Raw genomic sequence first — 22,500 nt, 5'->3', positions numbered from 1 at the left:
CCACTTTCCTTTGAGAAAGCACCTTCTACGGCAGTCCCAGAGACTTGCCAGTCACGGTGCTCTAGCCACAGAACTGGCAGGTGTGGCCTCCCTTCTCCTATCCACCATGATCAGTCCAAGGACTGGACAATAGACTCGAGCAAGGCCAATCGGAATGCCCTCATCAGATTCAGCATGTGACAGCTAGGAATCCGAGGGTCACTCTTCCTTTGGGTTCTGAGATGTAAAAGTTCACGCTTGGAGCTATTGGGAGCCACCATTCCCATCATGCAGGAAAAGGCCTGCCTGAGAATCGGGTCGTCCCAGAGAGGGAAACAGCACCAGGGATAGAGCGAAAGTCAGAGCCCTGACGATGTTATTTGTACTGAATGCAGCCAGGCTTTAGCGCGACCTCCTCATGGCCTCCCAGGTGTGCAAGTCAATGTTCTTTATGCCTAAACTGGCTACAGGAGTTCTGAGTAACACTGTCCAGCCACTTTGACCCTGTTGGGCATCTCCTGCACTCTCATCTGACAATCTAGGAGTGAGTGAGACCCCACAGCTGACAGAGACTTGTTCTCTCTGCGTGGCACCAAACTCACTGCTCTTCTGCTCTTAGTTCTCATTTAGAGCCTGCCCCACCCCTGTGCTGACAGACTGAGGTTCTACCACACAGCACTTTCCCAAGCTCCGCGGGACAAATCCAGGTGGGTGGGTCGTGGGATACAGACAAGGAAGATGGCATCGGTCACTGACAGGCTCTAACACTCTACATTACAGAACCAAGCAAGAAATGCTCTCTTTCTGCTTTTATAAAGTTGACCTCCCCTACTGGCATCTGAAGACACTCCCCAGCCCCGCACATTGCAGCCTAAATACAAGGGGGTCTGGTAGCCCTGGAGAGAAAATTAGAGAGCGCGAGGAGAATGAAAAGATCATCTAATCAGATTTACCCTCTGCCTTCAGGAAAGAGAAATGCTTCTTATGGCAGATGGTTCAGGCCTAATTCAATTCAAAAAGAGTGTCTGAGACAGAACTCTGTACTAAATGCTGCGAGGGCCAAAAAGAAGAAAAGCTCATAGTCCCAGGCCCTCTTAATGAGGAAAAACAGCTTCATCCATCACCCCAGCAGAAGGCTGGCTCTGATAAGTGCTTAGCAGCAATACATCCTAAGGGCTGCTGGAGTACAGAGGATGGGAGATGGGGTCTTCCACCTGGGAGAGGGCAATTCTGAGAGCTTCACGGAAAGATTCATTCACCTGTCACATATTTGAGGAGTTCCTACCACATGACAGACACTGTGAAAGGCCTGGGGGACAATGGGGAGGAGTGTCCAGACCAAGGAAGGAGTCTGTGCAAAGGGACCAGAGTCACACTCAGAAGTAGCATGCTGCAAGTGGGGGCTACAGGCATAGAGTGGGACTATGGGGTGGTGGTGGGGGAGGTAGTAAAGGGGGCAAATTTTAGAATAATTTTCATGCAAAGGAATAGATGGGAAAGCCGAGCTGGGGAACAGGAAGCAAAGGAGACAACGTGTGGTATCAGGAGTACTGAAACTGCTCCCGAGGTTGGACCCTCAGACCATTCGGTTCTGATGTTGACATCAGAGAAAGACCTGAAAGCAGCTAAGGATTCAACCCCCGTCTTCAAAATTCGAAAATCAAAGTTTGCATTGGGAGGTTTGTCCAAACCTCTTTGCAACCTATTTCTGCTTTCAGCAGACAGCTTCTCTTACAGGCTGCTGAGCATTTGGTCCAGAGCCCGGGCTCTGGAGGTGACCTGTCAGGGTTCACATCCCACTTCTGGCTGTGTGGCCTTGGGCAAACGGCTGTGCATCAGTATCCTTTTGAATAAAGATAATAATAAAACTTAGTCTGCAGGGGTGTTCAAGGAGTAAATGATATAATGCACAGATGATGCTCCAGATAGGTACACGGTAAGTGCTCGCGAGGAGGTGGCTGCTAGAAGCAGTGAGTGTAGCAGGAACACCAGCTGGACACATTCACTCCTGACTACGAAGAAGGGGCCTTGTCTCTGCCAACTTCTAATCCACTCCAGGGAATGGCCTCAAGGTCTACCATTTTCCCATCAGAGCTTCCTCTGCTTCTGAGTTCTGGAGCCTGGGCTGCAATCCAAGTTCTATTCTTGTTTTCATGGTCCGGCTCCATTAATGGAGAGGGAACAGGCACAAGAGATCCCCACAAGGTCCCTACAGCCTCCTCTTAAGCACCTGAGGATCTGTTCAGAAGGTCCACCTTCCATCACAGCCCCTGCAGACAAAGAGCTGAAGGGGCTTCGAGGCCTCGCCTGGCTACTCCCCCAGAGCTGTCCCAGTCCCAGAGGCCTTACCTGGGCCAAACTGCCCTCTGCCCTCTGTAGCGCTTGCTTTGCAAAGTCCCTCTGGAGAGCCATGAATGTACACAGGATCTGGCCCAGCCACTGCATGGCCAGCTGGTTAAACTGTGGGAGCTCAGCCACCAGCAGGGAGTTGAGCGCCTGGTACGTGTGCCAGGCCTCCTTCTCCTCATAGGTCATGCTGCCCTCCTCCAACTGCTTCTCTTCCAGCCGCTCAAAGTCCAGTAGTTTGTCCAGACGCTTCTTGATCAGGTTCTGAGGGCCGCCCAGGGCTTTGGCCAGGCTGCACAGCGGCTGCCAGACCAGGCCTTCCAGCCTCTGCTTCTGTGGGGAGAGACAAACTTGGGAGTCCAGGAAAGAGATGGCAGAGCGTGGGCACTGGGTAAAGGGGCTATAGGTAGGCAGATAGGCAGGCCTGGGCTCCAGTCCTCCCCTCACTGACTAGCCGTCACCTCTAGCATATTATCTATCCTTTCTGGGACTCAGTGTGCCCATCTGAAAAATGGGGACAATGCAGGTAACTAGATTAGCTGAGTGCCTGGCACAGAATAGGTATTCAGTATGCCATTTCTTAATATCGATACTGTGCACAGATCTTGCAAAAGATTTTATAAAGAGTGGTGGTCAAAGCATAGATTTGGGGGCTCAGATCCCATCTTCACTTTGACTATCTGAGTAACCTGGGCGTTCACCCTCTCTGAGCCTCTGCTCTCATCTGCAGAATGGGCTATTAATAGAATCTACCCTGTAAGCTGTGTTGTGAGGATTAAATGAGGTGAAGAATGTAAAAGGCTTATCGCATTGCCTGGCAGACAGGCTCAGTAAACATCGGCTGGGGCTATTTTTATCAGTAAAATGCACTATTAATAATCTCTGCCCTGCTGACTACCCAGGGTGGTTATGGATGTGACAATCACGTAAAGGGCCTGACGTCTAAAGATTATTCTTATAGGCTCTGTCAGCTGCTCAAGAGACAAAGAGGCAAGGAGAAGTTCCACTTACAAACTCAGGGAAAGCCTGGAGCTGAAGGTCTCTCGCCAGGTTGCAGTACTGCAGCACAGGCCCCCCGCAGATGTCCAGAACGCATTCCTGTGGCCAGAAGCGGAGGAAAGCCTGGACCCAGGGAAATGAGAGACAGCCAATCATGGCCTGTGATAGCCATCTCACACCTGAATCTTCCTCCACCATATTCCTAGAGAGGTTGCCCAGGCTGCCTGCACATCCCTCCTGACAGGGAAGCATCTAGCCTATTCTATCCTTGGACAACTGGGTTGATTAGAAAGTTCTTCCTTAGACTAACATCTTTCTCCCTGTTCCAAGCACCTCCCCAAACTTTACACATTTGCCCGTCTTCTTTGTGATTTTTTTTTTTTGCCATGTCCATATCCCATGCATTCTATTAATACTTTTCTATAAGTTAACTAAGCATTCCTATTTAAATTGATGCATTAAAGAAACACCTTATGATAGTACCACGAAGGGAAAACCAGTAATAATTGCCATAAATAGGCATGCAAGAATAACTGCTATAAAAACAAAGTTATTAAGTTCTGTCTGGATGTCATTGCCTGCTGAAGGCTTCCAGCCAGAAACTGGCTCTGTCTGTGCTAAAGAGATGCCAGCAAAAGAGGCTTTTCCTGGACTCCGAGGATTAACAGAGGGAGTCACTTTCTCGCCATGGAATTCCATGTCAACACTGTATCTGTCGTGTAAGTCCTGTGTCTAGAGAAATGCAGCCTGAAGCTTCCAAATATTCATCCTCCCCTGCAAAGCCAGGCATGTCTTGTGACTCTGGGTTCTCTCTCTAAAGACCCCTCCGTTCCTTTTCATGTCATGGCTCTGAGTGTTTTTCCTTTCCAGCTCCCTGTGTTGCTCACATCCTTCCACTGGGGGCCTGGGATGGAGCAGGAACTAGCAGGGAGATCTGCTAACGCAGAGAAGTGGGAAACTACCACCCCCTCCTCAAACACACTTCCGATAACGCCACTCAAACAGCTACCCGAACAGCCCATTATCGTCTGACTGAGCTGGTTTGCGCAAATGGACATGACTGAGAAGAAAACCACGTAAAAAGGAACAGAGTGGATGGAATGAGTCGGCATCAATGACAAGAATGGGGTGGGGGGAGGTTGGCACAGGGAAAGTGACGTGATGGATGGGAATGCAGCCTGCAGTTCCTGTGTGCTGAAGTTGGTGTGTAGAAACATGCATTTTCTTGGACCTACATAACATTTAAATTTTTATTTAGTTAGTTGCTCACATGAACACATCATGACATTGCACCTAAAAGTCTGAATTTCCAATTTTCTTTTTTCCTAAAAATCAGAACTGACAGCACTGGGCCCACATTGCCACACAGCACCATCTTCCCCGAATCAAGTAATAACTGCCCTTTAGATTTTACTCATTCATTTGGTCATTCAAATTCTAAATATTATTACCTATTTAACTACCAAGAAAGTCTCATAAACAAACAGGCTTTGTACACCTGCACGCTTTGCTCAGTAATATTACGCCTGAGTTTGTCACCCCTGCTCTGAGTACCACTCTGAGGGCTCTGACGCCAGGGAATTTTGACCTTGCCCTGTGGGAAACTCATCCCCTGTGGGAACCCCACCTTGCCCAGTGGGAACCCCACTCCCTGAAAGCTCAACGGGCTCAGAACCTGCCCGAATCCAATGAGCCCTCTTCTGGCCTGCAGCCAGCCACTGGACGATCTCTTCCATTTGGTTCCTGCAGCTGGTGCTTGTGCGATGGGGCCCGCATGCCCTCTGGCCAGGGAATCCGGCCAGGCCCGGCCCATTATTCACTGCGGGACTCTTTACCTCCATGTTATCCAGGTAAACGGCCATGTTGTTCTTCAGCTCGGTCACACACAGCGACACCCAGTGGAACCTTTCTTCTAAGTTATCAAATTCTTTGTCTTCTGTCTGAAAGTGAAGTTATGCTTGTGAGGACCAAGAATATCCACATGGGGGCAGTGTACACCCTGTACCCGCATCCCAAGTCTTCCCTGGGGACCACTTTTACGCAGACCAGCTATCAGAGCCAGTTCCTCCCGCCCCAAAGCTGGAGGGGACAGTTAAAGGCAGCGAATGCAGCTTAGTGGTTTTGTATTCAGATCACAGAATCAGACACACGAGCATATGAGTCCTGGTTCGCTTGCTTCCAAGCTGTGTGATCTTGGGCAAGTGTTTTACCCTCTCTGAGCCTCTCATCTACAAAATGGTGAGGAGCTGGGGTGTAAAAAGAGTACTTACTTCAGTGTGTGGATCAAGTAATGCCTGAGTCAGCGTAAGTACTTGATCAACTGGTAGCTATTCGAGGCTGGTTCCATGCCCAGACCCAAAGATTAGCTCCCTTACCTGTGTAAAGAGGCCTCAGAGAGAGAGATCCAATAGCACAAGGTGCAGTGGGAAAAGCCTTCCCCTGGCTCCTTAGAGTCAAGTGGTGCCAATTCTACCTCCTCCTGGCTATCAATGCTGGCAAATCGCTTACTTCCCTTCAACTCAGCTTACTCTTCTCTGAAAGTGGTCTAAGCCTCCTTCTCCACCCACTGCACAGTCTTTCTTGCCCCTTGGGATGACTGAGACATGACTCTTCCTCCTGACCATGCTCACCCTGGGCACAAGCCCTGCCTCCTGCTTCAGCAGATGGCTCAGCCGGTTGGTCTTCTTGGAGAGGGTGTGTGTGTTGATGCGGGCCAGCCGCTCCCGGAGGGACAGCTGCTCCACCTTGGTGTACTTGGAGGCTGCATCAACAGAGACGAAGGGCATAGGGACAGAAGGTGACCCAGGAAAGCAAGCATCCCTGACACGCCTGGCTAGGCACCTGCTTGGGCCCTCTTCTCAAACATCAGGGTCACGTCCATTAGAATGGCAGGTCACGGACGACAGACACGAGGCTGCTCCCTCACTCCAAGGTGTGAGCCCCAGCTGAACAGCTTCCTGCCTGCTTCACTTTGGCAAGTCAGTACTTCTTGGGCTTCAGTTTCTTCATCTATAAATGAAGCCAGCCAGCTCACAGGATTGCTGGGAGGATCACATAAGATGATGGGTCTGAATGTACTTTCTAAAGAAGAACCCAAGCAACAGGTGATTTGCCTGAGGTCCTTCAGTCACTGTCAGCCTGGGCAGGCTGGGACCACACTTTTCCATTCCTGGCTCAGGGCTTTCTACTGATCGCCAGACCCCAGATCTGAGTTTGAAACCTGGCTCTGTACCTTACCGGCTCTGTGACCTGGAGCACATGACTGAAGCTCTCATTTTACCCTGTGAAATGAGGCTAACAGTGCCAACCTGGTTAGGGCTATTGTAAGGATCAAACATGACAACAAATGAAAAATGTGTCAGAGTTAGCCTGTAGTAAACATTAGCTAAATTATCAGTACTACAGTCTCAGTTGTACAAATGAGTTTCTCCCTACTCGAGACACTGCTTCATTTTCCAAACCTTTCTATTTTAACTGAGAGGCAGGATCTCCACTTCCCGCCTTCCCCTGTCCAGATATACAGTCCTTTGCCTCTCCGGTATTCATTTCTTCTCCAAAGAATAGCAGGCATGTGGTTAGGATGGGATTAATCTCACTTTATAGTTCAAGGGGTAGGTGCTGAGTGGTATAAACCAATCCATATAATCCCATCCTCCTGGCCACGGTAATTGGTTCAAAGAAGGGAACATAACCCAGGCCTAAGCCAATCAGCTCATGGTATTCCCCTAACCATGGCGATTGGTTCAGGGTGAGCACATGACTCAAGTGGGTCCTATCAGAGTGAAGCTATAATTTAATGTTTATGGCTAAAGGGAGAATGGCTTTGTTGTATCTTGGAGGGTGTGGTATGTAGATGTGAGTCTTGGAACAGCAACAGCCATTTACTACTATGAGGGAAGGCAGCCTGGAAATGAAGGTGACACACAGTAAAGAGCAGAGACAAGAGAATTAGAGGCAAACTGAGCTAGCACCCTGATCAAACCCTACCTAGTGAACACTTACCTCTGGACTTGTGGTTACAGGAGCTACTACCTTCCCTGTATTGGTGAAGCCAATTGGTGAGATGATTTTTTTTGTTATATAATTTGAAGTAATCTCACCGATGTATCCTTTAACCTCCCCAGGTGCTTACCCACTTCCTTGCGCCTCTTGTACTCATTGATGTTGGTGTTCACATCCTGGAGGGCAGAGGCGGCCCTCTGAAGGACAGGATAGGCACTGGCATCAGGGAGTGTGTTCTCCAGAATTTTCTGCAGCAGCAATGGGTACTTGGTAATCCTCTGGAGAGGGATTACCAGCAAGAAACTGAGGCCTGAAGGTCCAGCTTGTGGCCTGAGGGAGAAGGCTTATGTTAGGTAGGTAAAGCCTACCCTTTGGGGCACCAGAGGGACCGGGCTCTAATCCCAGCTTTGCCATTGAAGTCGCTGAGTGATTTCGGGCAAGCCACCTCCTTCTGTGGTTCTCATTTTCTTCATTTGTGATTTGTGAGGTCTAGAGGTTAGATAGGCGCTTTTAAGTTTTCACTTTCTGGGGCTTGGTTCTCCATTTGTATCAAACCCAATGGTCAATTCTTTGCCCTTGGCCTCTCACTCACTCAACAGCAGACACAGCTGACCAGTCCCTCTTTCTTGAAACACTTTCTTCTTTTGCCCCCAGAGCCACCAGAGCCACCCTCTGCCCTGCTTCTCTTACTCCACAGGCCGCTCTCTTGGCCAACTCTGCTGGCCTCTCTCCAAAGCTAGAGTGCTCTGAGGCCTCCTCTCCCTGCTCCCCACCCATTCTCTTACTGACCTCATTTAGTCCTATGGCTTTAAACACATCCCAAAACCCTATCTCCACCTCCAACTTCTGTCCAGAGCTTCAGACTCACACGGTCAACTGCCTTCACTCAGATATGTCTCAAACACAACACTATATATTGGGCATCCACATGCTATTTTATGTCATAAATGGTTCTGCTGCTTTAGTTAAAAAAAAAAAAAAAAAAACTTCTAAAAATGACAGAAACTTAATGCTTGGAGATGCATTTAAAGTATTTAAAGGAAAAAATCATAATATCTGAATCTTCCTTTAAATAGTTTAGCATAAAAATAGATGAAGCAAACACCAAAAGATTAGCACTGGTTCATTTCAGGTTGTGGGTATACAAGTGTTCATTACATTCTTCTCTTTTTCTATAGGTTTGAAGTTTTTCTTTTAGAAAAGTAAACAAAGAAAACAGAAACAGGAGCTAATAGTGTCAAGGACCCTTCCAGATGCACTATTTCACAAATGGATGACTGTTTCTCTAATCCCCTTCTTGATGGCGGCTGGAATTTGCAGAAAGAGTGTCCAAGTCAATGGCATCTGGGACATCTAGGATATCTCCAATAGTCTTTCCTTAATCATGACCAGTAGCCCTCAGCCCTGCTTTTTGAGAAACCCATGAAGATTTCAAACCTCAATGTCCAAGCATACTTCTTCCAAGAAGACTCACAAACACTGCTCACGACCATTCTCTGGCCCCCTCTCCGTGGTTCTCTGGCCCCCTCTCCATGGTACCCTGGCCTCTTACTCTTTCTGCTAAGAAAAAATCTCCAGATCAAATGGCTAGGAAAGTTCAGCCATGAAGCTAAAAATAGGCAGAGCAGGTGGGAGCCCCCTCGTCAGCTGCAGGAAGTGGGGAGGCAGGGCTAGGATCACCATCAGGACATACCTACGCTGACCATCTGCTCTCACCAAGGGTTTCCTAGTGTTTGGCTGACCATGGGCAGGGGAGGTGGAAACAATTGCCACATATTTGCAAGACTCTGTCCTCGGCTTACTTTCCATGGGAAAAGGCCACCTGCCTCATGGGGACACCTGTCACCTCACCAACCAGAGGGCAAGGGGGTCTTCAAAGAGATGATCACATCTCTTCCCCACAATCATCAAGGAATCACTACAGAATTATGGCAGCCTTTTACATGTACAGCCCTCCTACGGTAATTTGGAGGGGAAAAAAATTGTATGCAGCCTTTCAGATAGGCTGCAAAAAGTACAAGATAATACCCAGAGCTCGGTGAGTGTGAGGAAACAAGCCTTCTTACATTCTCTCAGTGGGAATATCAATTGGTGAGGTCTCTTTGGAGAGCAGTTTGGCAGTATATGAAATATACAAACCCTTTGTTCTATCAATCCGACTCTAGAAATCTACCCACAGAAATGTCAACTCAAGTGAGCAAGGTAGAAGTTAAAGTAGAAGTTATTCAGCAACTGTATTTAGGACAGTAAAAATTTGGAACCAACCCAAATACCTACCAACAGGCAATGGTTAAATAAACCATAAACCCACCCTGTTAAGGAACTCTATACAGCTATATATTTGAATTTGCTTTTATATGCATAAATGAACTCTGCAAAAATCCATACAAAATTTAAAAGTAGTTACCGTAACTTTGGGGTGGGAGTAGCAGTTGGGTGGATGAGGGACAAGGTTGAAAAGATTTTTTTTTACCATTAAATTTGGAATGTTTTAAAGCTTTTAAACCATGTAACTATGTTACTCATTCAAATTTTTAATTTAAAAAGTTTATTCTCTGTATATCTCTACCTGAAGCTTCCACCCAATGTTGCCACCCAGGGCAGTATGATCCTCTCCCATGGGGCAAGACTTCAGCCATCTGTAGAGAGGCCCCCCCAGGTGATACTCACCTGCTTCCCAACACTACTGCTTCCAGCACATGATTCCCTGCATCTCACTAATCTTCCTGTGGTGTCATAAGAGCTGTTCACCAACAGTTCCTACTTTTTCATGTCTGGATACATGACAGGATAGCACTACCTGGCCTCCTGGTAGTTGGATAAAGCTATGGTATTAGTTCTGGCCCATGAATTATGAGCAGCAACAGATATCATTTCTGGGCTACAGCATTTAATTATCAACATTAGACCTTCTAGAACTCTTTTTATCTTTGCCACAGTTACTGATGATATTCTAGATAGTGGCTGCTGTCAGCTTGGGTCCCAGAGTGAGGATGATGTAAAGAGCCCCAAGTCAACCCACAGTGGAGCAAAAGGAAAGTATAAACCTTTGTGGTTTGAAGCCACCACGGAGAGTTGTGAGTTGTTTGTTTCTGCAACATAGTCTATCCCCTCCTGATTGAGACATTCCTGAAGCAGTGAGAGTAGCATCAAATGAAGGTGACACCTTAATGGCCCCTGACCTTGGGGTAAGTGTAGCAAGGTCATTCTACTCACATCACTGACTCAATGATGCCCTGGATCTCCCGCTGCAGCTCCGGCTCCCTCCTATACGACTCTACCAGCACCAAGGCCTGGTCATAGTTGGCACAGTAGAACTTATAGACTCGCTCCAACTCCTCTTGGAATTCCAGGAATAGGTTACCTGATAGTGAAAAAGCAACAAGGAGTTCACAAAGGCATGTCTGTATGTCCCTTGCTTGGGACAGGGAGGCAGTGAGTGAGACAGCTGAGCACCCCAGCTCTAGAGTGAGACTGCCAGGCTTAACCAGCTTTGTCACCTTGAGCAAGTTACCTTCTCTTGCTGAGTTTCCATTCGTTTCATTTTACTTTCATAATGTTGCTGTAAGAATTAAGTGACAGAATGATATAGAGCTCAGGCTGGTGTTCTGTGAGCACTTAATAAGTGGTAGCTATAATTCCAGCAATAATATTGATAGTGCTCATATTTGTACAGTGCTTTACAGTTTGCAATCTACACTCATGTTATATCTTTACAATTACTGTGTGTGGCAAATATAACCACTAACCCCCAGTTTATAAACGCATGCATTAGCACAGCACAGGAAGTTACAAGCATGGACTTTGGACTCAGAGAGAACTAGGGCCAGATCTCCAGTCAACCCTGTTCCAGTTTTGTAAACTGGGGCAAGCCTTGGACTCTTGGACCCTCCATTTCCCCATCTATAGACTGGAATAAAAATAGTACTCACCTCAGAGTGTTTTTTGGTGAAAATTAAATGAAATAATACATGTAAAGCATTTGACACAAACTTCATTCATCAAATATTAACCAACAACTTATTTATTGACTATGTACCAGGCACTATTCTAAGCTCTGTGAACAAAACAACGCTCCTGCCTCATGGGGCTTATATTCTAGTGGGGGAGACAAACAATAAATAAATATATTACATATGCTAGGTAGTGATGAGTACCATGAATGAAGACAAAGCCAGAAAAAGAGTTAGAGAGTGCTAGGAGATCTGTTTATGGAAAGCTCCTATGAAGAATGTTTACCAGAGACCCAGAGTACCCAGCCCTGGGCATGTCAGGGGGTAGAGCAGCATTTCGGGCCTGGGGAAGGACAAATGCAAAGGCCTGAAGGCAGGTGAGAACTTGGCATACAGGCAACAGCAAGAAGGCAAGTGTAGATGTAGCAGAGTGAGCAAGGGCACAAAGTAGAGAAAATAAACAGGAAACTGAAGCCAAATCATGGAAGATCTCAAAGGAAGTAAGGTGGAGTAAGGCATTTGGATTTTATTCTAACGGTGGCAGGAAGCAGCTGGAAGGTTTTGAGTGGAGATTACACGATCTGGTCTTTGTTTTAAAAGGATCACTCCAGTGCTCAATTTCAGCAGCACATACACTGAAGTTAGAACAATATAGTGAAGATTAGCGTGGCCCCTATACAAGAATAACATGCAAATTCTTGAAGTGTCTTATGTTTTTAAATCAGAAACTTACGAGATAGGTTATTTGCAGGGAGAGATAGAATGGGGTATAAAGGATGAGGGATGAGAGGGGAGCAATGCTTTGCTGAATATACCTTTCTGTATAGTTCTGACTCTTGGAACTACGATAATATTTCACATACTGTCCCTCCATGTATATAATTTAGACCAACCAAGATGTGGAGGGAGAACCCACAATGAAATACTAACAATAGGAATAAACCTAATTCTATTACAAATGAATAACATAACCACACTGAAGGGCATGGGAGAGAAATTAACATAAGTAACTGTCTTTTTTTACAGGGGTACAGGTTAGTAATTCTGAAACTACTTTATGTGTCTACTAACTTTGAACAAATAAGTAAATATATTGGAGTCAATGATAGCCATTTCTCTGTCAGAGAAAGATGTTACAAATGAGAAAAAGAAGAAGGTTTGAATGGATCCTGTGATCCTGGTGGAATTGCAGGTAACAGTATGAACTCACGGATTTAAATGTAAAAATGTAGACGGATATAGAAAGAAATATAGATACGTGTATAGGCATGTATTAGTATATAAACACATATTTCCTAGCACTATTAGCTGAGAAGGCCTAGGAGCAATGGCATCCCAGGAGCAATGAACACTGACCTGGACCAGGCCCGCCTTGGACATGTTGAATGGTGCCTAGTAGACCAGCATGGTCCAACTCTCAGCAAAGACTCCCACAGAGAGATTACCAGCCCAGGACCAAACCCTTCCCCAGTGCTGGTCCAGTCAATTCTCAGAGAAAACTCCCTCGGGAGAAGCCTTCAGAATTAGGGAGAACATGACCAGGAAGGGTTACCCAACACTGCAGCTAGGGAGAATCAGCGTGACAGGGAGATCAGACAACTGCAGAGATAATTCTTGCTAAGAGAGAACTTGGTGTAGCCAGGAAATCTAGGGCAGTTCCCACATTCTCAATGTGGGTGTTTCTACAGGACTGTGACTGATGCCAAAGAAACTGCATCATACAGTATGGCCAGGGGCATGGGGCATGTCAGTAACTGAAGGGCAGACAAAGGCAAACTTCCAGAGAGCAGAGCATTCCAAAGAGTGGGAATGCCTGGGACACCAAAAAAAAAAAAGAGAGACTTATATCTGTTCCTCTTGCCCTTCTCTAGTCACAGATTATAAAGAAATCATAGCAGCAATGAAGTTACTCCCAGTATCTAAAGGGCACTCTACCTCTAGGTGGGATTAGTCAGAAAGAAGGGAAAAGGAGGGAAGATGGTGAAGAGCTAGGGCTCTAGAATCTAAAAGGGCTGGGTTCAAATCCTGACTCTGCCTGGTCGAGCTGTGTAACCCTGGGAAAGTTACCTAACCTCGCTGAGCCTCAGGTTTTTCTTTATTAAGACGAGGATAATAATAATCGATAAGTAATGGTGTCGTGAGAATGAAAAGGGTTACTACATGTTAAGTACTCATATTCTCCATCTTGTAAAGTGATGGGGTTGGACCAGATATTATTTGAGGGTCCTGCCAGTGCTGACACGCTATGTTTCAGGGATCCCAAACACAGACTCCCATCAAGCTGCATTTCCCTAGAACTCTGGAGACAGTTCTGCAATGACCACATGCTGAGGACAACTCCACGGGAATCTAAGGCTGACAGCTGCCTTGTCTTTTGCTTACCAATTAGCTGTACTTGTTCTTCTTCCTTGGAGTCTGTCTCCTGCAGATCCTGAAGAAATTTGCTGTTCACCTTGATAATATCATCAATGTTTGAGAACAGGACATCCAGATCTCCCTGTGGCAGCTGGAAGGAACAAAGAAGCCACAGGAGGTCACTGGGAGGTCAGAAAAGTAACTCGATTTGCAGGCTTTGAAGAACATCCAGAACATTCACACCCACGGGGGCCCATCACTCTTGGGTAGACTGCCCCAGTGGACTTTGACATTTTATAAATCAGGTATTTCTATTATGCTATAAGAAAAGAGGAAGAGATGGGGTGCTTGGCATGGAAGGAAAGTTGAGCTGGGGTTTTATCCTAGTCTGCTGCCAACTATCATTTTTCTTCTCTCAGTTTCCCTAATTGTCATATAAATGTGGGAAGTTGGACTTCTTTCCAGCTCTGACATACTTGGCCCCTACAACCATGACCTTGAGATGTATTCTGAACTCCAGCCCCTATTAACCAGGCTGTACCATTGTTTAAAAGGATGCAAGATATCTATTTATGGACATATATAAGAGATAGATCTGTAGGAAGATAGTTCTAGATGCATGATTAAATGGGAAAAACTATAGAAAAATATCTAGAGTATGCTCTTATTTTTGTGAAAATAAGTAATAATCTATATTGTTTGTCTAATGCCTATGGAAAATAATCCTAATTTCTGGAAAGTAAAATATGAGAGAACTTTTTACCTTTTACATTATCTACTTTAGTATTTCCTTCATTCAAGAAACGCTAATTGAATTCTATTATTTTTGGTCAAGCACTGGGATATATTGAACTAAACAGTCTTTCTCCTGATGGAGCTTCCAAGCTAGGGATGCTTGAAATTTTATGTAGAGAACCTGTACAATTTCTGAAATGGGGGGGAGGGAGAGATATAAAATATGAACACTACATTAGAAACCCATCAGAGCGATAACTTCTCCATGTCCCCTCCCCCAAAATAAGACATAGAATGTAGGTCATTTTAACCAATCTGTTCTAAACTTGATAAAGGGCTATTTCATCCATTAGTTCACTTCTTTGAGGTGATTATTGCTTTTTCCGTTTAGCAGATGAATACACTAAGTTTCCTAGGCCTTGCTGAAAGTTTCATAACCAATAAATGGAAGTATGAGGATTACATCCAAGGAACTTCACAACCACCATGCCTTCCCCTCCATCAAGGCTGCCTCAGGAACAGATGTGAGGTGTCGGAACCTGGGACCCACTTTTGCCCCTAGAAAGACAGGCTGTGTGTGGCCCCAACTCAAATACCTGCTGCAGGCGGCTCCTAATGTCCAAGGCACAGAGCCGGAGTAGGTGCAAGTAGGAGACTTCTGTGTCAATCAGCTCCCTGACGGCCAGCCTCTGATGGAGTGACCATCTGTCCTCAGAGACCTGACTTTCCTGGTCCGGACTCCCTGTCCTGGAGGATGGCTCATCAGCCTCACAATCGGCCATGTCAGCAGGTTCTGGGGAAGGCAAACATTCAGCTCATTTCCGGGAGCTCTACTGGGACATGCTGTCTCTAATCCAAAGACACTATTCATCGAGCAACCGAAAAACATCTTTAGCTCCATTCAGAGTCAAGATGAACTGCGTGTTAGCGTTTGTGGGCAGTAGAACAAAGCTCAGAAAATTGTTGACATTTTAAATTCATTTCCCAGGATTTAGATAATGTGCTTGCCTCGCTTTTCTTCTATATTTTCCCCAGCTCTTGACCCAGATTTCTTCATCTGGTTCAGCTGAGTCTCTGTCTGTCTCTCTGTCTCTCTCTCTACCTTTCTCACAGAGGTTCTCTCCTATCCCCGCCACTACTCCATTCAGACCTTACTACTTGTCACCTGGGCTATTTCCACAGGCTCCAGGATCATCCTTCCAAATCCAAACCCCTCTCCCACCTGCTCCCACCCACACCTATTTATCCTGGACATGCTTCCAGTTTAAATTTCCTGAAAGAAAGCTTGTGACTGTGGCAATCCCTGCTGTGAGATGCCACCTGCAGCTCCGTGGTGCTGCTCCAACCTCATTTTTCCCTTCACAGCCATATTCCAGTGAGAGTTGCATGCTTTTCTCCATACCTGCATGGTCACTTCCTGCCTCTGTGCTTTTGCACCTGCTGTGCCCCCTCCCATGTCTCTATCCTCCAACATTCCTCTCCTTTAAGGCCTTACCTGATCCTCCCAGCCAGATACACTTTTCTTCTTTATCTCTAAGTTTAAAAAGTACAAATGGCCATACTGTGGACAAGATGGCCTGAAAAACTTCCCTACTGAAAAACACCTAGAAATGCTAGATCAGCTGTAACAAACTTCCTTTTCACTGCAAGGCAGGGCTTGCAAGAGAGTAAAGGAAATCAGGGCACTGAAAACAGAGGGAACCGAAAACCAGAGCAGGAGCAGCTGAGCTGATGCAGCTGTGGCCCAAGCGGATCCGTTGGACAGCGAAGAGGGCATTGCCAAGCGTGGTGACCCAGGGACTTGGGAGCTAGCGCCAGACAGGATCAGGAGACAAGCACCTTCCTAGAACTGGGACGCCGAGGACTCTGGTGAAGTGGCAGATCAGAAAAAAACATCTCTCCACCCACACAGAAGATGACAAGTCGTTTCTCCATCTTGGCTCGGGTCCTGAGTGAGGGAAAGTCTCCTCTGAAAATTCCTAACAACAGGCTTGCCTTCACTAAGCTTCAAGTTCTAATTGATATGGGAGAGGGACTGAGGAAATCCCCAGGGAATCCTAGGTTTGACTGTTGGCAATAGGCAGACAGTAAACAGTCTGGACTAGAGTCAGAAGGTACTAGAAGGTCTTGATAACAGACTTATTAAATAGGTAGAGAATATGGTGTTTATTTTGCCATAATGACACAGATAATATAAATACAAAACTAAGACACAAAATAATTGTTATAACAATTTTTTTATAACAAAAAATATAGGTTACTACCTGGCTCAGCTATAAATAGAATTAACACACATAATAATGCAAGTGACCTAATTAACATTATGTATAACTATATTGAGAGGATAGGAGAGGGAAAAGCTGTACATATGTGATAGGAGAGTAAAAAAATTAGCTAAATCCTCATTTTCCATAGTGGAAAGTCAAAGAACAATGCCTAACCTGAAAGCTCAACAAGTGGCAGTACATGCATGCTATTTAAAGACATGGAGGTAAATACTAAAATAATCAGCTGAAGATGACAGAAAAAATTACCTCGTAGTGACTGGAGCAGGAAGGAATGAGAAGAGAACAGGCTGTTTTGCATAATAAACATCGAAGAACAGGCTGTTTTGCATAATAAACATCGAAGAATGTCTCTGTTTCTCATAACAAATGCAGAATGATCCATCCCCTTAAGTTATATGCTTTTATAGCTTTGATATGAACTAAAATCTAAATATAAGAAAAAATGAGTTCCTCAGTTTTGCTGGAGATAAATATTCAAAAAAAAATCATATTCCGATATATGCCAACAATATTTAAAAGTATAATTTAAAGAAAGATAGCAACATAATAATAAAAAGATTTAATAATATAATAAAAATAAATATTCCTTTCTAAATATCTCAATTTAACAAAAGATGTACAAGATGATCTTCATGAAGAAAATTTTAAAACTTTATTGAAATACCTTTAAGAACTAATAAGTAGAGATATACTATGTTCATGGGTAGGGAGAATCAGTATCATAAAGATGAAAATTCTCTTTACGATTCCATACAATTCCAATAAAACTTCCAATAGAGTGTTTTTGGTTTTTTATGTTTTTGTTGTCAGTAGACCATAATGAAATGATTCCAAAATATATAAGAAAGAGTAAAAGGTTAATAATGGCTAAGGCAATTCTGAAGATGGAGGGACCTCTCCTACCAGATATCTAGATCTCTTTGAAAGCCATAATAATTAAGCAGTATGGTATTGACACGAGAGCAAACAGATCAATGGAACAGATTACAGAGCCCAGAAACAGACCATAGTAAATATGGAAACCTGATATATGACATAGTACCATTACAGGTCACTGGGAAAGGGCTGTCCATGGGATAATTGGCTTCCAATATAGAAAAATAAACAAATGTATTTCCACATCAAACCCCAAATAAACTCCAAATGTATTAAAGGCCTAAATGTTAAAAGTGAAACTCTAAAATTCTCAGAAAACATAGGGAAATATTTTTATGTCCTTTAGATGAGAAGGATTTCTTCAATAAGACATAAAATGTATAAACTCCACAAGAAAAGACTGATAAAGATTGATCAATCTGACTACAATAATATTGAAATGTTCTGTTTGTTAACAATTTTACAATCACAAGGAAAAGAGAGGCCTCAGACCAGCAGATATCTGTAATGAATATAACCTGCAAAAGTATGTAGACTATATAAAGAACTTCTATGAACCATTAAAACAAGGCCATCTAAAAGAAAAATAGACAAAGAATGTTGTTGTAGATGCAATGTTGGGTTCATTTAATGTCAAGTTAACCTTCTCCTATCGGTTGCTGTAATGCTGAAACTGGAGAGCTAAAACAGCTTTTCAAACTCCCTTGCAACAAAGATTCCAAAATGTGTTTTCAGTCTCACCAATCAGATGGTCTCACATGAGCCCCAATTTAGAACGGAGCTAAATAGGAAGAGGCGGGTGCTTGAGGTATCCATTTAGTGGGGCAGGTACTGCATTGTTCTGAAGTCAACACTTTTAGCAAGTCATGGAATCCTGAAGCCAGCAGCAAGAACAGTAGTTTTCCAGTTCTCCAGTTTCCTGATTATTACAAAGCATAGCAGCACCATTGGAGGGCCTTTCCTGTAGCACTGCTCTGGGACTCATTCCTAGAGACCCATTCTGTGGCCTGCTTTTCCAGCTCCTCCACCAATTTGGTAGGCATCCTAATACCCTCTATTAAATCCCCTTCTGGTTAAAACAGAATGATTTGTGTTATCTCCAACTAAACCCTGATTGACACAACTATGAACATGTATTTCACAAGAGAAGTAATTTAAATGGCTTAATACACAAATGAAAAGACACTCAACTCACTAGTAACTAGGCAAATGTGAATCATTAAAACCACAACAAGATAACTATTTCATGCTCATCAGATTGGCAAAATATAAAAATAAAATGCTGGTGAGATTGTAGGTGAATGAGAAGTCTCGTATACTGATATGACAATATAAATCGTTGCAACCACTCTAAAGAGCAATTTGGTAATCTCTAGAAAAGTTGAAAACGCACACCAAGGAGTTCCACTCCTAAATATATCCTACTTCGAGAAACTTCCACATATACACAAGGAATGCACACAAGAATGTTCACTGCTGCACTTTTGATAATAACATAAAATTAGAAACAACCTAAATGTCCCAAGGAGAGTAACTAAAGTAACTTGTGGTGTAGCCATGTAATGGAATTCTGAACCATAGTGAAAATGAATAAATTATGTATCTGCGTATCAATATGGATATCCTCAAAAACATTGTAAAGAGGGAAAAAACAAAAACCAAGTCCTAGAAGGGTACATAGGATACTATTTTTTAAAGTTTAAACCATAAAAAACAATGCTAGATATTGTTTAAGATACATAGACCAGTAGCATGGGTATTAAAATTTTGATGGAAGATATTAATAATAAATTCAGGACAACAGTGACCTCTCGAAAAGGTAGCAGAGGAACGGAATTGGGGAGGTATCAAAGGGGACTTACTGGTGTCTGGGGCATTTTTTTTAACTTTTACTTTTGAGTTAATTATAGGCTCACATGCAATTGTAAGAAATAATACATATACCCTTTAACCAATTTTTCTCTCATACGAAACTATGGTACAATATCACAACCAGGAGACTGACATTAATCCTGTCAAGATATAGAACTTTTCATTGGCTTGGCTCCCGCCCCATGCCATCCTTAACCCCTGGCAACAAGGAATCTGTTCTCCATTTCTATAATCTTGTCAGTACAAGAATGTACGTAAATCATAAAGTATGTTTGGGACTCACTTTATTGAATCAGCATAATTCCCTGGAGACTCATGTAAGTTGTTGCATGTATTAGTTTTTATTGCTGAGCATCTGAGATGTCTTATTTATTTAAAAAAAAAAACTGAGGCAAATATGACAAAAATGTTCAAATTAAACAGAGCCAGGCAATAAGGTCACGGGCATTTGTTGTACTGTTTTTTTGTTCTTTTCTGGATAGTTAAAATATTTCCTAATATTTAAAGTGGCACACATCCCATTCAACCTTGTTCTCACATTATTTAGGGCCGTGCCTCATCTTCTTGGCTAGACGCTAGCTAAGCTCTTAGAGACAACATAAGCACCAATTTATCTTGTTCCTCCTCTGTGCCTCACGATACTGATGATTACTACATATTTACGTACATAAATGGTCCTTTTGCATCTACTAGTAGCAGTAGAAGTTTCTGTCCTGAGTCACAAGCACCGACCCCATGGATCAGATAAATTGTAAACTGAGTGTTTGGAGAAAGCGAGGTTGTTCAGAAAGTGAAGGGTCCAGAAAGATCCTGGAACGCTTCTGTCTGTTGCACAGCTCTATTTCAGCTCCTGAACACTGCCTGTGGTCTGCTGACCTGTCTCTGGCCCGAATCGCTACTCAGGGCCCACTACTCACAACTGTTGCTAAATAAAATATATATATATATATATATATATATATATATATATATATATATATATATATATATATATTATATATATATATATATATAATACTTTATAGGGAACTGCTAAATATTTAAAGTAGCATTAATTTGTACTTGGGTTAATTGCAATCTAGATCTCCAAGCAGGCCTGGCAAAACCTCTCAGTAGCAGCATTTTGTTATTTCTTGTTGTCTAGCCCACGTAATGGAAGAAAACACACTTTTATGTCTTTAAAAGTATAATATATTTTTGGGCAATGAAAGGAATGAAGTACTGATATGTGCTACAACATGAACGAATCTTGAAAACATGCTAAGTAAAAGAAGTCAATCACAAAGGACCGCCTATTTTATGATTCTCCTTATATAAATTGTCCAGAATAGGCAAATCTATAAAAAAGGAAAGTAGATTAGTGGTTTCCAGGCTGAAGGGATAGGGGATTAGGGTGTGGTGGTTAATGGGTACACGGTTTCTTTTGGGGATGATGAAACTGTTCTACATTTGTTGTGGTGACAGCTGCACAACTCGGTGGCTATACTAAAAAACACTGATTTGTATACTTTAAATGGGTGAATTATATGATGTGAATTATATTTCAAGAAAGCTGTTATCAAAAAAATATTCTCTGCTGGTAAGGTTTCAAAGAAGCTGCACGCTCATACATTGCTGGTGGGAATGTAAAATGGCACAGTCACTCTGGAAAATAGTTTGTCAGTTTCTTTTAAAACTAAACATACACTTACTAGCACAATCACACCCCAGGGCATCTATTCTAAAGAAAGAAAACTTATGTCCATAGAAAAATATGTTCATGAACGTTCATAGAAGCTTTATTTATAATTGCCCAAAACTGAAATCAAAATGTTGTTTTAATAGGTGAATTTAATAGGTGAATGGTTAAAAAAAAAAAAAAAGCTGTGGTACATCCAACATCACTGAACACTCAGAAATAAGAAAGAATAAACTTGATACGTTGCAACAATGTGCACGGTTCTTGAGGGTATCGTGCTGTCTGAAACAAACCAATCTGAACAGGTTACATACTGTGTGAGTCCATTTATATGACATACAAAATTATAGTGACAGAACAGATTAGTGGCCACTTGATTAGGAATGAGGGCAGAGGGCAGATGGGTGTGACTATAAAGAATGGCACTGTGGGAACTTTGTGGTAATAGAATGGATCTATTATCTTAATTGAGGTGATGGTTACACAAATATACACGTTATAAAATGGCATAGAACAATCATGCAAATATATTATACTGATGCCAATTTCCTGGTTTTGATATTGTGCTATCTTTAAATAAGATGTAACCATTGAAAGAAGCTAGTAAAAGGTACACAGAACCCATCTGTACTATCCTTGCAACTTTATGTTGATCTATAATTATTTCAAAATAAAAAGTTAAAAACAAACAAAATAGTATGTAGCTTAATGATCCACTATCTTTGCAACACTCTCAGGGCAAATGCAGCTTAAAAGCCTGGGAGAGCAGGCTGGGTGCCCTAGTTCCATTTCTTGGTCTTGCCTGATAAGGAGGTTTGTCTTGGAGAAAGGACTAGGGGGCATGTGGCTTTCCTTATAGTTCAGTCTATGTTCAGTCCTGAGATCTTTTTGATACTTTGTGATAGGCAATTAAGAACTAAAATCAGTCTAGCACATAGTCAGCGCTAAAAGAAAAGTTTCTATTGAATGTTCTACAGCAATTGCTTCTGACTTTAAGATAGGATAAAACAGTTAATTCTCTTCTCTCTCTTCTCCTCTGTCCACACTAGCACAGAGGTATCTGGACATTCACAGATTCACTCAACAAATCTTTGGAGTAGCTACTTCATGCCAAGCACAGATTAGTGGCTACCTGAATTCTGATGATACAAAGGTCAAGAAAAAAACAGCTCTACGATAAGAATAGGACATTTAAAATATCTGGTTATTTGCTCTGATTTTCATTCCTCTAAAAGTAAATGTTATGGACATCCTGATTATTTCCTCCCTTTCAAGACAGAAGAAGTAACAAGGGGAAATGATACTTTGAACCTAATTCTGACCAATCAGAAGAACTGGAGAAATGGAAGTAAGCAGATCTGTGAGGGAAAGTGAAACCATCAACTTGAAAGTTCTTTCAGAAAGTCAAATGTCACTG

General features: G+C 43.2%; 1 protein-coding gene and 1 non-coding gene across 6 annotated transcripts in view; one reads left to right on the top strand and one right to left on the bottom strand.

Moving 5' to 3' along the window:
- Window positions 1-22,500, bottom strand: part of ARHGEF37 (Rho guanine nucleotide exchange factor 37) — a 37,337-nt gene that overhangs the window by 8,648 nt on the left and 6,189 nt on the right. For 4 of the 5 annotated variants that reach the window (XM_011371141.2, XM_011371140.2, XM_011371142.2 and 1 more), the window contains 8 exons: window positions 14,966-15,162; window positions 13,662-13,785; window positions 10,543-10,690; window positions 7,457-7,656; window positions 5,955-6,085; window positions 5,160-5,264; window positions 3,337-3,447; window positions 2,329-2,658 (listed from right to left, as the gene is read on the bottom strand). In XM_011371141.2, coding sequence (XP_011369443.1) covers window positions 2,329-2,658; window positions 3,337-3,447; window positions 5,160-5,264; window positions 5,955-6,085; window positions 7,457-7,656; window positions 10,543-10,690; window positions 13,662-13,785; window positions 14,966-15,151 — 1,335 coding nt within the window. In that variant the 5' untranslated portion in view covers window positions 15,152-15,162. The remainder of the gene's footprint in view (window positions 1-2,328; window positions 2,659-3,336; window positions 3,448-5,159; window positions 5,265-5,954; window positions 6,086-7,456; window positions 7,657-10,542; window positions 10,691-13,661; window positions 13,786-14,965; window positions 15,163-22,500) is intronic. The other variant, XM_023537309.1, reaches the window with a different exon arrangement.
- Window positions 11,890-11,997, top strand: LOC111746387. The gene has a single exon (XR_002783080.1). It is a non-coding gene; the product is annotated as a U6 spliceosomal RNA (small nuclear RNA).

This window comes from Pteropus vampyrus, unplaced genomic scaffold, assembly GCF_000151845.1.
Source record: "Pteropus vampyrus isolate Shadow unplaced genomic scaffold, Pvam_2.0 Scaffold185, whole genome shotgun sequence".
NCBI lineage: Eukaryota > Metazoa > Chordata > Mammalia > Chiroptera > Pteropodidae > Pteropus > Pteropus vampyrus.
The sequence above is the reverse complement of the archived record's forward strand: the minus strand, read 5'-3'. Positions and strand labels throughout refer to the sequence as shown.